The sequence below is a fragment of the Scleropages formosus genome, chromosome 8 (genome assembly GCF_900964775.1).
Source record: "Scleropages formosus chromosome 8, fSclFor1.1, whole genome shotgun sequence".
NCBI lineage: Eukaryota > Metazoa > Chordata > Actinopteri > Osteoglossiformes > Osteoglossidae > Scleropages > Scleropages formosus.
In genome coordinates this window covers 5170258-5186754 of record NC_041813.1, presented here as the reverse complement: position 1 = coordinate 5186754, position 16497 = coordinate 5170258, and the positions used below count along the sequence as shown (strand labels likewise).

At 54.4% G+C, this 16497-nt stretch overlaps 1 protein-coding gene across 5 annotated transcripts in view; it reads left to right on the top strand.

The window, feature by feature from the left end:
* Nucleotides 1-443: 443 nt before the first annotated feature.
* The window catches only part of prkceb (protein kinase C, epsilon b), a 101306-nt gene continuing 85252 nt past the window's right edge, over nt 444-16497 (top strand). For all 5 annotated transcript variants that reach the window (XM_029254407.1, XM_029254411.1, XM_029254410.1 and 2 more), the window contains exon 1: nt 444-1949. In XM_029254407.1, coding sequence (XP_029110240.1) covers nt 1602-1949 — 348 coding nt within the window. In that variant the 5' untranslated portion in view covers nt 444-1601. The remainder of the gene's footprint in view (nt 1950-16497) is intronic.

Here is a 16497-nt window from a genome sequence, read left to right as displayed (position 1 = left end):
TACAAAATATTACCTATTTTCATATTACTTATTACGTATGAAGTAGGTAATATACGAAAATATTACCTATTTTCACATACTACGTTACATCCTCTTTTCATATGTATCATCATATCAAAAACTACCATTATTTCATACTTTTTTCATCAAAGAGAATGAATCACAGGGAACCGACGGAAAACAATGCCTATATATTATTGATAATCCCTTATGATGAGATTATTTAGACAATGTATTCATGAACTCTAATTTAAAGTCACATAAAAAAAATAATCTTTGATTTTACAGAGGCAAAAAAAAAAATGGGGGCTACATGATGATCGTCATCATTTGTCGTCGCTGGCGGTGCTTCTGTCCTTCTTTCGCGTGTTAAAGTGTAACTTTCAGCGCGCAGAAGATGTGTGGGTCCGACCCACTCGCGTCTGAACAGTCGCGGGGGGGGTAATAGCGCGCATCACATTTGAGAGGCGCGCGGGAAGCGCCTGCAAAGCCGCCCCTCTGCGCGCGCAACCCGCCTCCGGCCGCCGCGCCACCATTCGCGCGCGACAGGCGAGGCGCGGCGCCGCGCCGCTCACACAAACTGACGTGTTTTGCGCATTTCCTGCACCAGAGAGAGCGAGAGCGCGCGCGCGCACGAGACGGCGAGAGAGAGAGAGAAAGAGAGAGAGCGAGCAGTGGGCTGTAGGACACGGAGAGCCGCGGTCGCGGAGTGAGAGAGAGAGAGAGAGAGAGAGAGCGCAGCTCCGGCGGCTGCAGGAGGAGACGAAGGAGAAGAAGGGAGCGGGCGAAGAAGCGGGGCGCGCGCGCTGGGAGCCCACACAGGATACGCCGGGACACAGGACGAGGAGGAGGCGCGTCCCCGATGCGCCGCGCACAGCCCGGGACCCGGACCGTCCTGCGCTCCTCCTGCGACCAGAGCGGGACGAGCAGCGTGGTGGTGGTGGTGGAAGCCCGCGGGCTGTGAGAGAAACACGCAGCCCGGGATCGTCCGGAGGAGGAGGACGACGAGGAGGCTCAGCTCAGCTGCCTTTCCTTCTTCTCTTCTGCTCTCCTGCACGCACGGCGCGGCGGCCGCGCGCACACACACACACACACACACACACACACACACACTCCTCCTCCTCCTCTCTCTCCGCGGCTGTGTGTGTAACTACTGAGCAATTTTCGTCGTTTCGCGAGCGGGGGGATTCGACACGGCAACGGCAAAAAAAAAAAAAAAAAACAAGGAGAGAAACAAAGAGAGGGCAGGTAGAAAGAGGAACAGACGAGAGCAGTTTAGTGGGCGCGTTCGCGTGGGAAAGGCTGCTTTACATGCGATTTGTGTGAGTGAGAGCGCGTTAGCGCAGCACTGCTGTTTTTCCGTTATAAAGCCTGCAGGAACCGCACACGTCCACTGGGTGTCGCCAGAGCTGAGGAAAAAAACCCCAGCGCTCATTCCGGGGGTCTCCGGCGGAGCAAACTAACACGACAACACACTACTAAATATTTTATTACCTTTTCAGACACTAGGGACATTTTTGGAAAAAAAAAAAGAAGGAAAAAAAAAAGCAGCCCACATTTCGAGCCAGACGATCTGAGATTCGTGCCATCCATCCATCGCCATGGTCGTTTTTAACGGGCTGCTCAAAATAAAGATATGCGAGGCGCTGGACCTGAAGCCCACTGCGTGGTCCCTGAGGCACGCGGTGGGACCCAAGACTCAGACCTTCCTGCTGGACACGTACATCGCGCTGAACGTGGACGACTCGCGCGTGGGCCAGACCTCCACGAAGCAGAAGACCAACAGCCCCGCGTGGAACGACGAGTTCGTGACGGAGGTGCACGACGGGCGCCGGATCGAGCTGTCCGTCTTCCACGACGCGCCCATCGGCTACGACGACTTCGTGGCCAACTGCATCATCCAGTTCGAGGACCTGCTGCAGAACGGCAGCAGACACTTCGAGGACTGGGTAAGTCCCCGCCCCCCCCACTCGGGTTCTACGTGCTCATCCGGTTCTTTCCCGAATCCCCCCCCCCCAGCGCTGGACATTCATCTACAACAGTTCTGAGAGTCACGCAACCCTACAATGGCATCATCCTCAAAGATCTGACCGTTGCATCCGTGTTGGTGGTGATGATGATGACGACGACGGCGCATCGTTCCTTTCAGGTGTCACATGGTTACACTGTAGCCGGTTCTTGTAGCCTCTGATCCACCTGTGTCGCCATCCCTATTGCGCGCGTGTGCCGCACGTATTACGGTTGTGTGGAAGCGGTGAGGTGGGCGAGGATGTAAAGCTTTTGCCGTGAATGTTCTGACCATGTCATCTGTCAACAGATGTTGCAGACCGGGCTTGGAGGTATCTGAGGGAAAGATCTAGACCGCTTGGTTGCTGAAGGTTTCACCAGGCTTGGAGGTGCTGAGGGAAAGATCTAGACCACTTAGTTGCTGAAGGTTTCACCAGGCTTGGAGGTATGTGAGGGAAAGATCTAGACCACTTAGTTGCCCAAGGTTTCACCAGGCTTGAAGGTATCTGAGGGAAAGATCTAGACCACTTAGTTGCTCAAGGTTTCACCAGGCTTGGAGGTATGTGAGGGAAAGATCTAGACCGCTTGGTTGCTGAAGGTTTCACCAGGCTTGAAGGTGCTGAGGGAAAGATCTAGACTGCTTGGTTGCTGAAGGTTTCACCAGGCTTGAAGGTGCTGAGGGAAAGATCTAGACCGCTTGGTTGCTGAAGGTTTCACCAGGCTTGAAGGTGCTGAGGGAAAGATCTAGACCACTTAGTTGCTGAAGGTTTCACCAGGCTTGAAGGTGCTGAGGGAAAGATCTAGACCACTTAGTTGCCCAAGGTTTCACCAGGCTTGAAGGTATCTGAGGGAAAGATCTAGACCACTTAGTTGCTCAAGGTTTCACCAGGCTTGGAGGTATGTGAGGGAAAGATCTAGACCGCTTGGTTGCTGAAGGTTTCACCAGGCTTGAAGGTGCTGAGGGAAAGATCTAGACCGCTTGGTTGCTGAAGGTTTCACCAGGCTTGAAGGTGCTGAGGGAAAGATCTAGACCGCTTGGTTGCTGAAGGTTTCACCAGGCTTGGAGGTATCTGAGGGGAAAATGAAAACATTCTAAGGCCACATTTTGGAAATAAATCCAAACAGACCCCAACTTTCTGAATGCACCGGTCAAGCGAATTCTTCAATAATGACCACAATTCATCCTTAACTCGCTCATATCTTGCCGTTATGTTATCCGTTCCCTTCTTTTCCGCAAATGCAGATGCTTCCCGTCCATTGCGTCCACAGGCAAATGCGAAGGCTTCCAGAATTACCGACCGTGAAATGAAAAATGAGACCCGTTTTTGTCTCGGTAAACAAGTTGTAATCTTGATACAAAACGCAGACATCGGTATTTGAGAATTAATGAGTTTGGAAATTTTTTTAATACACGTTTTATGTCTTAAACGCGCGTTGGTTAAGGGTCACGTTCCGATAAAAGGTACTATTCGGTGCCGCGGCTTCGCGTTCAAACGTACACGTGTCAACGCAGCTGAACACACGTATGAGAAGTTCCCTCTTTAAACGCAACATTAGAGCAGTAATTCGGATAAAAAGACGCAGGTGCCGGATTGTTCTGGAACGGACTGGTCACGGAGGGGTACCTGTGGAGTATTAGTGTGTGTAAATATTTGAGTTTGTGTTCTGCGTTACTCATTTTGGGGCGGGATCTTTCACTTTGCGTTTTCCCCCTTCGAGGGACATGAAAGGCTTCTCTTGTGTAGGAAACGACGGTTAAAGAGCCGCACGGCGATAAAACACCGTGGACAGTTTGAGTTCGAGAGGTAAAATCCCTGGACTGCCAACCGAAGCAGACTAAACCCACGCACATATTGTCTGAAACCGCTTGTCCCAAGTGGGGTCGCGATGAACCGGAGCCTGAACCGGAGCCTGAACCGGCAACGCAGGGCGCAAGGCTGGAGGGGGGCGGGGCGACACCCCGGGCGGGACGCCAGTCCATCACAAGGCACCCCAAGCGGGACTCGAACCCCAGACCCGCCAAAGAGCGGGACCGGGCCAAACCCGCTGCACCAAGCGGTTGTTGACGATGGATGGCTGCTAAGCTTTGTAGGAAGTTTATGAATTAAGAGCATTATTTTTGGAAGCATTCTCACTTTACAGCTTTTCCCCCCAACCAAGTGCCTAAAACTTGCGCGCAATATTGTACGGACCAAACTTGTGCGTTCGGCTTTATCCGGACGCGTTGAAAAAAAAACATTTGGGTTCGTGAGCGCGGCCCCTTACGGAAGAGGAGCGTCAATAGGTGGCAGCTTGTCCGTGCCGTGCGTAACTCTTGACGAGGTGGTGGCTCTGGTTCGCGCTCTTGGTTGGGCGACTCGGGGACGCGTTCTCTCCGCGACTCCCGCGGCGTACGTTTTAACCCCCTGGATCGCGACCCGGAATTAACCCTTTACTCTCTGCGCGTGAGACGTTTCGGTCCTCGAAGCCCTCCTCGGGAGCATCGGGCGGATGTTTAGACGGGCACCGGAGAAACATCTCGCGGCCGCCCGCGTCCGACGCCCCGCGCCGCACGACCGCGAGCCTTCGCCGACGCGCAGAGCACATCCCACGAGCGTAGTTTTCCTAAGGGATGACTCCTCATCCACCCGGACTCCCCCGCGAAACATTCCCAGCAGCCCAACCCCCTTTCCAGACACCGAGCGCCAAACTCCCTAATAATTCATAAGGCCAATTGAGCCGGCGGCTCCTCTTCTGCCCGTCGTTTGTTCTCCGTGCCTGAAAGGATAGCCGCCGCTGCCGGTGCGCTTTCGCGTCGTGCAGCTACCGGGTCCAAAGCGTAGCAGAATCCCGCTCCGTGCCCGGGTGCGGTGCGTTTTCCGCGAAGGAGCGTGAGGAACCGCGGCCATTATTAGAGTTTTCGCGAACGAGGGGGTACGTGGCCAGGGGCGACGTGCGTGCGAAGGCGCGGGGGATGAAGCTTTAATAACCTGTTATACCTGGGCCGGGTGTCACGGAGCGGCCCTTAAAGCGGATCCGGGCGGAAAGTTCCGCGGGTCTGGCCTCGGACGCGGGCGTAATGTACGGTAACCCCAGATCCCTCGAGTGCGGCGCTGACGACCGAGTCAACGGTGGGCACCAAGGCGCCCGGCTCTGCTCTGCTCAGCGGTGCAGCGAACCAGCGTATTCCGGGCGCCTCTTATTTTCTGTCGTCCCGCACAAGGGGGGCTTGAATAATTGATGGCCCTGCGTCGGAGGCGCCGCGGAGAGGAGGGCGCTTCGTGTCCGGCGGGAACGCCGTTCGCTCTCGTTCGCGCGAGGGTCGAACCCGAAGTCATTAGGACGTGGCCTGGAGGCTGAAGACGGTTGCCGCGGACTCCGCGTTCTTCGTCCCTTCTCGGCCGAGAGCCTTTTGGCCGTCGAGCGTGAAGGGGTGTGGATTCCAGGAAGGACTGTCCCAGCCTGATCCCTTAGCCGCTTTTCCACCCCCCACCCCCCACCCCATCTGGTTTGTGCTCTGCTTAACTTCCAGTTCCACCTTGGTTTTGTCATCCCTCCGTCTTCGGTTTAGTTTCGAGTGGTTAATGCTCTTCCATTGTTCCCAGGCTCTCCTGCCGCTTTTTCCGCTCCGTAATACGAGAGGAGTCACGTTGCTGCCGAAAACGCTCCGCGGAAAGGGGTTTTGTCTAAAATTAATAGCGGAATAAGTTCGAACCCCGCTCGGTCCGCGTGGGTTTGGCCTCGCGATGGACTGGCGTCCCGTCCAGGGCGTATCCCTCCGCCCCGTAGGTCTTGTGCCCAATGTTTCCGGGATAGGCTCCCGCTCCCCGCGACCCCGCTCGATTGGATCGATACGTCATATTTCAACAAGTGTTAAATAGCGCTTTGTCACCCACCTGTTGTCACCAGTCGTTTAACCGTAGAGTATTTCTAATTTAACGTCACTAACTTTTACGCATTTCTACAGCTCGGTATTTTACCGGAACAGTTCGGGTACAGTAACGTACCGCAGCGTACGATAGCGGGGCCTTCCAGAACTCACTCGTCCAGTTTTTTAACCAAGCTGGCTGGAGAAGCAAGAGGACGTTAATGTGAGTAATAACTCTGAAGCAGCGCAAGAGGTCGGTGGGGAAAGTAGCGGGAGCCATTGTGACGGGAGCTTCTTCGGCGGCTCAGTTTGTACCCCGTCCGTCTGCTCGTCGACGTTCGCCTTCATTCGTGCAGCGGATGCTTTTCTCCAAAGCAACTTGGAGCTATTTACACCGGTAGATCATTTTACCGCGGCAGTTTTTAGGGTAAGTACTTCACGCAAGGTACTGTAGCTGGAGGCGAGACTCGAACCTGCAACCTTTGGGTCTAAAGGCAGCAGCTCTAACTACTGCCCTACCAGGTGGCCTTCGCACGGGTGAGGTTAGCGTGGGTCCTCTGCCCTGATGCTCCGTGCACACAAAATAACTCTCTCTCTTCCCTAATGGCCATCTGTGTTCTGTGTTATAGCCACAGGTTGCTTTCACACACTCACACTGATTGAAACCGCTCGTCCCAAGCAGGGTCACGGCGAACCGCAGCCTAACCCGGCAACGCGGGGCGTAAGGCCGGAGGGGGAGGGGACGCGCCCGGGAAGGACGGGACGCCGGTCCGTCGCAAGGCGCCCCGAGCGGGACTCGAACCCCAGACCTGCCGCGCCGCCGCACCCCCAGTAACGTTGCTTTGAATGATACAAAATGAATCTGTTTCTACTTTGAATCCAGTGAATATTTAATTTTGTAGACAACGGGGAAATGGATGATATCGAACAGCTGGGGGGGAGAAGAACTGCATAGGGTGCGTAAGTGGGTTTGGAGGTCAACTGGCAGCGGAGTGAACGGTAACCGTGACTCTGTACGCGAACATGACGAGTATCAGTCGCAGGAGGTTCTTGTCTCGTAGTACAGTGCTGCTCAGCGGCTTCCAAAGATAAATTTAATAAATCGTGCTAGGGTGTGAGGGGGTGCGGCGGTGCAGCGGCTTTGGCCTCCGCGCACTTTCCGGCGGGTCTGGCGTTCGAGTCCTGCTCGGGGCGCCTTGCGACGGACCGGCGTCCCGTCCCGGGCGCGTCCCCTCCCCCTCCGGCCTCGCGCCCCGCGTTGCCGGGTTAGGCTCCGGCTCCCCGGGACCCCGCTCCGGACGAGCGCTTTCGGTCAGCGTGCGTGCGCGCCAGCGCTCGGGTATGAAGCGAAAGTGAGGTGAGCCCACCGGGACTTTATGCCTCGTCTCCGGCGCGGAACGTTATTGCGCAACGCAGCAGCTCGTCCGTCGAAACGGCCGCGGCTCGTCGTAGCTCTGTCCGGGCTTGTAGGGCGGCAGGTACGGCGACGCATCCGGGAGGGAGCGAGGTCGAACGCGAACGCGTACGGTACGCGGTCCGCCTTCCCGTACCCTCCCGGCGGGGGGCTGCGTGGGAAGTCCCACCCGCACCCGCCGTGCGAGATTAAGCCCCTCCCCTCGGACACACCCGCCCCGGGCCGTGCATTCTTTCCGCGGGGAGGATCTCCCAACTAACCCTCTTGGGAATTTTCTCCATGGCCCGTTTCCAGGGGGATTTTCGCCTTCCCCCGGCTCCCGGATTCCTCGCGCGTACCGATACGCCCGTGCGTTTTCTTAGGCTTCCGACCTGCGAGCGCCTCCCTTCTCGAACCCGCGCTGCCGCCCGCCGCCCGTGGGTTGATGCGTGGGGACGACGGGTGGGCCGGGGTGGGGCGGGGTCACATTTCGAAGGAGAAAACGTTCCGGTTCAATTAAGGTAAATATAAGTTGTCGTCCCCGTGGGGGAATTTATAATAAAAAAAAAAAAAAAAAATGTTTCTAGTACTGCTTTGTGTTTTGGAGTGAGTGAGTGCTGTGCAGCAGGTGGCTTGTGGATTCCTTCATGTGTTTTACCAACGAAAGAAGGAACGCTGATGGGCGACTGCTAGCGCGGGGTGCCAGGGGTGAGCGGCAGTCCTTCACGAAGGCCTCCCGGTCCCAGCCGCCCCCCACCCCGCTTTGGCTAATCGAGGTGCCGCTGCCCTCCTGCCCCTCCGGCGTCCGCTCTACCTCCAGGCGTCGAAGCCTCTTTGGAGGCTCCGGCGTTTCCGAGGCCTGCTGTCCAAACAAACGCTCACGGTTATACGTTCAGCAGTTTCAGTTTTGGAGAAAGCGGGCTGGACGGCGCTTACGTTTGTTTATTTAGCAGACGCTTTTCTCCAAAGCGACTTCCAACGAACTCTATGTAGTGTTACCAGCCCACACACCTTATTCACCGCGGTGACTTACACTGCTAGATACACCACTTACACTGGCTCACTCATCCACACATCAGTGGAGCACACACACACACTCTCTCTCTCTGTCACTCACACACTGGGGTAAACCTGAACAGCATGTCTTTGGAGTGTGGGAGGAAACCAGAGCACCCGGAAAATAAATACAAACTCCACACAGGCTGAGCGGGGGTCGAACCCGCGTCCTCTCGCACCACCCAGGTGCTGTGAGACAGCAGCGCTACTTGCTGTGCCGCCCATGCTCCGCTTTATCCTCCGCTATTCCTCCTCTCGTGTTGAGAACTTTGGCTGTTAACCAAGTCTTTACCCCAGTTAAGGCCTTATTCACCCACACTTGTGGTTAGAGCTACTGCCTTTGGACCCGAAGGTCGTAGGTTCAATTCCCATCTCCAGCTGTGGTACCCCTGAGCAAGGTACTTACCCTAATTGCTCCAGTAAAATTACCCAGCTGTAAAAACGGGTTAATAATTGTAACCTTAACGCTGTAAGTTGCTTTGGAGAGAAGTGCGAGCTAAAAGAATACATGTTAAGCGCTCAAGGCCTTTCTCTTGTGTCCCACGCCTGGGGCTGGAATGGCAGAAAGACGTCCGTTCGCAGTCAGTATGATCACTGGGGCTCTTTCCTCTCCGCTTCGGAACTAAAGTGGAACGAGAGCGCCGTCCTCCAGACGCGCGCAGCAGCGCGCAACACGACAAATGACTCGGCGGTCAGTCCTAAGAGCCAGGGAGCCCTCCGTGTCTTCGGATCAGGCGGTCTCCGAAACGCTGGGGTTCCGGGGGAGATGCCCTTCGTATCGGCGGCGAGCGTGGTCTCGTTGCCCCGGGCTGGGGTCCGATCGGGTCGGCGGAGAGGGTCACGGTCCCTACGGAGCCGCGGCATCGCGGAGCGGCTTTTGGGAAGGGAGATGCGGAATCGCCCCCGAGGACGGGTTCGAACTCTTCGCGGCTCTGACAAAGCGCGACCGGCTGCGTGCCAGTTAGGGGAACGTGCGGCTCGACCGAAACGTGACTAAGCGTGCTCGCAGCCTCTCGGGTACACGCGACGGCGGGGTGAATCTGCGCCGGCTGCGGGTGCGAAAAAGGGGCCGCAAACCTCAGAGCGAGCGGTTATTAATTTTCTCAGCGGAATCTTTCCTTCAAAGCTCCTTCGTAATTTTTTTTTTTTTTTTTTGGTTTAATTGCAAACCTTTTGCTGTGTCGGTGAAGCGTAAATATCCGAAATACAAAAACGGTACAGTTGTTTTTTTGCTATAAACTCCGAAATAAGGAAATAAATGTTTTCCGGGGGGGGGGAGAAAAAAAAAAATTGAGAAACGCGTTAGGACATCCGGGATGTGGAGCTGCCTGTCGATTCGAAATCGAAATGAGCTCGAAAACCAGGGCAGCGCAGTTGGCAGGCGCCGAAACGTGGTCGTTTTCATGCCCGTCCTCGATGATGCTCCTCGCCGCTCAGTTTCTCCTGGTATTAATGGCTGTGAGTGGCTGCTTAGCTAAGATTTAAAATCAGGGATGCGCACTGAGGACCAGAAAGCCTCTACCCTCTACATGTGCTTTTAGGACTCCAGAGCAGGAAATTTTGAAACGCTGAGCCGTTTCGGCGGAGGATTTCAACGGCTGAAAATGGAATAAAGTGCAGCAAAAATAAATGGCGTGCGGGTGTCAAAATGTGTCGCTATTTACGTCTTTCATGCGGGCATTTTTTGGTTGCTCTCCCCGCTCTGCTGCCCGTATCGGCGGCGCGGCGAGTAGCGCTGCTGTCTCCTGGGCGGTGCAAGAGGACGTGGGTTCGACCCCCGCTCGGTCCGTGTGGAATTCGCGTGTTCTCGGGGTGCTCTGGTTTCCTCCCACACTCCAAAGACATGCCGTTGAGGTTCGCCCACAGGCTCTCTGGCACAAGCGCGCTTCCTTACCCCGCCGTGTCAACTGCTGCCGCCGAGACGCAGCACAGGCGCAGTCCACCCCAAGAAAAAGGCCGTGGTGGGTGGAAGGATGACCATAAATCATTCATTGGTTCAAAACCTCGACAGTTCCTCTCAAGGTGTTCCCTGCCCCCATCTTCCCCGAGCGAACGCGAAGCCTGGCCAGCGCGATCTGAAGAGCACTCAAAATGCCTCGCTCTAATTGTTTCTGATCCGAGCTCTCTGCAGGTCCTCCTGTCCGTGTGCTTCGGCGGAGCGGAGACGACGGTAAAACGGCGCTCGTTTTCATCGAGGCTCGTCCACGGAATACGCGAGGTCTCGGCTGAGCTCGGGGCAGTGGCGTGCGGGGAAGTGGGAGAAGGTTTAGGTGCACGTGTGAAAGGGGCCCTGGTGCAGAAGGGCCAGCGCCTCCGCCAGGGCCCGGTTAACCATTTATAGTCCCTGGTAAACGGTTCTCCTGGAAAAAAATCACTGCTAAGGTGCACAGACATATTGCAGAAGACGTTGGGCTAATTGGACCTGTGTAATTTGTAATTGGAGCGGTCGAACCGGTGCCGCCTAATGAATGTTTTACAGCCCGATCGTTTTACGGTTCGCTGCAGAATCCCCGTGTCACGAGCGTCGAAGCCCTTTTTACGTTGTCCTGCTGCAGAGTTACGATGCTGTCGGGTACCGCTGAGGATTCCCCGCAGCTCAGGTAACCTTCTTCTGTCCCAGGGTTCACGTGTGACATGGTCCAGCCCGGTGTTTTTCGACGCAGTTGTGCAAATCGGGGTCTTTGTGCCGAAATATTGGAGAAGAACCGGTAGAGGTTCTCCTTTCTTCTGTGGAGGCATAAGAAAAATGTGTTGTGCAGTTTACGTTTATTTATTTATCAGACGCTTTTCTCCAAAGAACCTTCCAACGAACTCTATGCAGTGTTATGAGCCCACACACCTTATTCACCATGGTAACTTACACTGCTAGATGCACTACTTACGCTGGCTCACTCATCCATACATCAGTGGAACACACACTATGGGTGAACCTGAACAGCATGTATTTGGAGTGTGGGAGGAAACCAGAGCACCCGGAGGAAACCCACGCAGATACGGCGAGAACATGCAAACTCCACACAGACTGAGCGGAGATCGAACCCATGTCCTCTCGCACCACCCAGGCGCTCCGAGACAGCAGCGCTACTCTCTGCGCCGCCCGGTTCGCGCTTTACCGGTTCTAAGCGTCGTAGCCATACCGCCGTTTCTGCGCACCCTCTTACTTCGAACCCCTAGCACGGAGACCATCGCTTGTCCACGGTTCCATCGGAGAACATGGGCTTTGGCACCACGGTCCTCCGTTGCAGCCGCGCTCCGCTCAAAACGCCCCCAGCGGACAGTAGGCCGCTACACCTCCGGCAAACGTAGCTCTGTCTGCGGCGCCCTACGTTACCGGATGGTCCGGTTCAAAACGCCGCTCTTGGGATGAGGACGAAACGAGGGAAGCGCTCAGGAGAGCATACGTGCGAGACACTGCGGCGTCGCCCCCGCCTCCCACGTCCTCCTCTCGGGCGGACGTTCGGACCGTCCGTGTGTCCCGCTGCATCTCGAGTCAATGGGGTTAGGAAGGCCTGGAGGCGAAGCGGCCTTTTCGCGGAAGACCCCGGGGAGGGAGAACACGTTACGCGAAGCGGCAGCATGTGACCAGAAACTACAACCATAAAGCACAGAATGTGCTCGAGGAAGAGGCTGTAGCAGATGGTGTCGGAAGAATACGGTACGTCGGCCATAAGGAAAAGGTGCTATGTAGTTGCGGCAATAACAGCGGCAAGAACAACAAAGGTACCCCATAGTAAGAGTGGCGGTCGTAATACGTTTATGTCAAATGGGTGTTTTTCCAACCGTTTTTGGTTCTTTGTTTTCAATTTCATTAGTGCAGTATGCGGAGCGTGCATCCGCGATGTTGGCGTTCAGGTGTTTAAGTGCTGGATTGAACCGAACCGAGTTTTCGGGAGCAATGCCGGAGGAACAGCTGTCACTGGAGGAGCGGTGGTTGTGGTGTAGATGCGCTGCTGTGTCCCTGCCCTTTCCTGCAGCGTGTCTACCGACTAAGACTGCAAGCGCCCCGCTGAGCCACCCACTCCCTCGCTCCTAATCCCCCTTAATCCCCCCCCCCCCCCCCATGTTCTCCATCCCTCTCGCTAGCCTTTCCCTCGGCCGCAACTCACTTGCTCGGTTTTATCTTCCTCCTCCCGCTGTCTGTCCTCTCTCTGATAGACGCGCACGCACATACGCACGTTCCCCCCCCCCCTTCCTCGTGCATTTCTGTCTCCCTCTACCGCCCTTTCTGCAGCCCCCCGCGACGACCGTGTCTCTCATCTTCCCAGTTCAGATACCATTCTGCGATAATTGTTCGCTGACCCGACGAAGCCTTTAGGTAAATGGACGGCGCTGGAACGGATGACGGGAATGGACACCGTGTGAACCGTGTAGGCACAGACACAGCCTTTCGGGGACTCCTCGACCATCTGAGTCTGGATCAGCAACATTGTGGCGTCTGTTACTCAGTGGCTATAGCCCTGCCTCCTGCTTGTTCTATTGCAGGCCCGCGGTGTGTGCGGCGGTGGCACTGCTTACGTTTACATTCATTTATTTATCGGACGCTTTCCTCCAAAGTGACTTCCAATGAACTCTATGTAGTGTTATGAGCCCACACACCTTATTCACCGCGGTGACTTACACTGCTAGATACACTACTTCCACTGGGTCACTCATCCATGCATCAGCGGGACGCACTCTCTCTCGCTCACACGCTATAGGTGAACCTGAACAGTATGTCTTTGGAGTGTGTGAGGAAACCAGAGCGCCCCAGAGAAAACCCACACAGGGAGAAGATGCAAACTCCACACAGACTGAGCGGGGATCGAACCCACGTCCTCTCGCACCACCCAGGTGCTGTGAGACAACAGCGCTGCCGCTTACCGCTGTTGCTTCGTATGACCTCTCGCCACCTGACTGGCAGTTTGCGGGCACAAGGATGCACATGGCATCTTCTGCAGTGCCTCTACTTAAAACACGCTCTTCTTTGTATTCACTTCATGTCTTCGAGAGCATTGACCCTCACGTGGCCAGATTTGAGATTCGAGTTCAAATCAGCCCTCTATTGGTACTGGGTCAGTGTAAAATATGGAATGGATTTTTAAATAATTCATTTTCAGTGTCTCTCACTGTGTCACATGTATAGAAAGTCAACCCGCTGTCAGGAGCGGACAGCATTCGCATTTGTCCTTTAATAATTTAGGCTCCGTTCCGTTGGGTTTGAACGCCGGAGAACCCGGCGCTGGCGGCAGGCGGCTGTTGCTGGAGCGTTTTGGTCCGACGCAGGATGGGAGCAGCCTTCGCCTTGTTAGTGACCATAACGCGGAGGCCTCTCTGACCCTCACCTCCCGGCTCCCGAAAGACGATCGCGTGATCCTCAGAAGATCCGGTTGTCATGCGCAGGTCTTTTCTATTAAAATTACGTATCCGGCGTGCAGGTGTTTTTCTATAAATCGAAATTAGTTTCCGGCATGCAGACATGTAGGTGTCGTTCTTATACAGATGCCCCTCGACTTATGATTTTTCGACTTCACGATGGTGAGCTGGCGATACACATTCGGTAGAAACCGTACTTCGAATTTTGAATTTAGATCCCCCCCCAGCAAGTGATTTGCAGCGCGATACTCTCTCGTGATGCTGGGCAGCGGCAGTGATCCGCATCTCCCAGTCCGTGTCACAGAGGTGTGTACTGGGTGTGTTAAATGCATTTTCGACTTGCGATGGGTTTTGCGGGGACCACCTATATAATATATATATATTATATACACACATACACACACACTTTCCGACCCGCTCATCCCATACGGGGTCGCGGGGAACCGGAGCCTAACCCGGCAACACAGGGCGTAAGGCTGGAGGGGGAGGGGACACACCCAGGACGGGACGCCAGTCCATTGCAAGGCACCCCAAGCGGGACTCAAACCCCAGACCCGCCAGAGAGCAGGACCCGGTCAAACCCGCTGCGCCACCGCGCCCCCCGCTGTATAAATATATATATATACATACATATATATATACACACGTATTTCTCTTTTTTTGCCCTTTTTCATTTTGCTATGGGCACTGGAGAAATCTTTTTTTTTTTTTTTTTTTTTTTTTTAAAAACTTTTTATGATTTGTTAGCTCATCCAAGACTAATTTATTCTTGTCTCCTTCAATGTGCTAGATAGTGTTTACAGATGGGTTTGTCTCGATGCACTCGAGTGTGCGCACTCCCGTGTACGTGATAGGAGCGCATGTCCGGTGCTGTGTTATTTATAGCCGTGGGGACAGTTGCGTCCCTGTATAAGTCACGGGTGTTTTATCAACAGTCGAGCGGCGTGGAGAGGACGTCGGCAGGAGGAGGTCATGAGGATGGGGCTGGATCTTACAGCGACTCGTGCGCTTCCTTCGCAGGCAGTGACATACGTCCGCCAGAGAACAGGAACGATGAGGTCAGCATCTCTGGGCTTTGTGCTCCTCGGAGCCCTTTTATCACGAGGCGCCGGCTTCGGTCCCGTGCTTCGCCCTGTGCGCACCCCCAAAGTATAAAAAGCGAAAGAGAGCGAAAACTTGATGCAGTGATAAAGGCACCAGGAGCCTTGGGGAATAGGATAAAGAAAATGTGGAAAGGAATAGAGGGGTGGAAGAAGCGTGCTCTTTGATCGCTCGCCCGCTTCGGCTCCTCAAGAGACGGGCTGAGGGCTGAGGAAGGTCTCGTATCGGCACCGCTTTCCTCGTCCCAGAGGGACGTTCACGGCGAGAGGAGCCTCGAAGCGCAGGGTGACACCGCAAACTTCTCAGCCGCTCGTCCCGGTTTCGGGGTTTCTTTATTTTGTCGGTACAGTGACGAAGCTGTGATTTATTTTGGCTTTAAGTAATACCGCAAGGGTTTCGGAACGGCTCGACCTGCAAAGGCGTTCGCCTCATTAAGGAGGCGCGAGGCCGTCTGAGGAACGGCGCTGGTGTCGCTTTACCGCGTTACCTGACTGCCGGCTGTAAAGCTCGTGTCTCAACAGACGGCCGCTGGCTGATGCGAGCCTGTTGGAGGAACTCGAACCCTGTTCCTTCGATATTTCCCAGCGTTGTGTAAACATGTTTTACATGGCTAAACTGGAGGTGGGGAGGGACCGAAATACACAAACCAGGGATGAGCTCAGAGAGCGTTTGGAGGAAGCGCTGCTCTCATCCCCAGATGACCTTCCTGTGGGAAGTCCCCTCGATGATGGAGCCTCTTCTCAGACGGTAGTGGTTCCACCTCTGATGGAAGATGAGCAGCCACACAGTGGGCTCCTCTTCCTGTTGTAACTCGCAAAGTGCTCTCGCTGTTAAGAAAGGGAGACATACGGAGGGAGTGACTGGGCTCTCCTCCACCTCCCTGCAAACCTTCTGATGCAGCCAGAGGTCCAGGACTATCTCAGACTCATCTGCATGTTCAGTGACTAATACATGGTACATCCTGCTACCACAAGGCCGTCGTGCCTCTTGGCATAACTGAGTCGACTTCAGTCTAGAAAGAAACTCGTACTTCTGCTTAGATTGAGATGACTCCCCGCTTCTAGTTCTCACCTGAAACCCCGATCCTATACAGACATGCGTCGCCTAACGACGGGGATACATTCTGAGAAATGCGATGTCATCGTTGTGCGAAGATCATAGAGTGCACTTATACACACCTGGATGGTATAGCCTCGATCATAGAGCGTATTTATACACACCTAGATGGTATAGCCTTGATCATAGAGTGCACTTATACAAACCTAGATGGTGTAGCCTCGATCATAGAGCATATTTATACAAACCTAAATGGTATAGCCTCGATCATAGTGTTTTTATACACACCTAAATGGTACAGCCTCGAGGCAGTCAAGAGACACGGTAAACATGAGATTTATGATGCTGCTGCTGGCGTAACACAGCGTACTGTTTTACAGTAAACTTTTTTTATGAGTAGGAAGAGTACACTGTAAAATAGCGATAAGTACAGAGTAGTAAATACATAAACCAGTAACACAGGTGTTTATTTTCCATTATCAAGTATTACGTACTGTACATAATTGTATGTGCTGTACTTTTATACGACTGGCAGCGCAGTAGGTGTGTCTACAGCAGCACCACCACGAACACGTGAGTAACACTTTGCGCTACGACGTCGCTGGTCGATAAGAACCTTTCGGCTCCATTATAATCTTATGGGACCACCGTGGTACATGAGGTCAGTCGTTGCCCGAAATGTCGT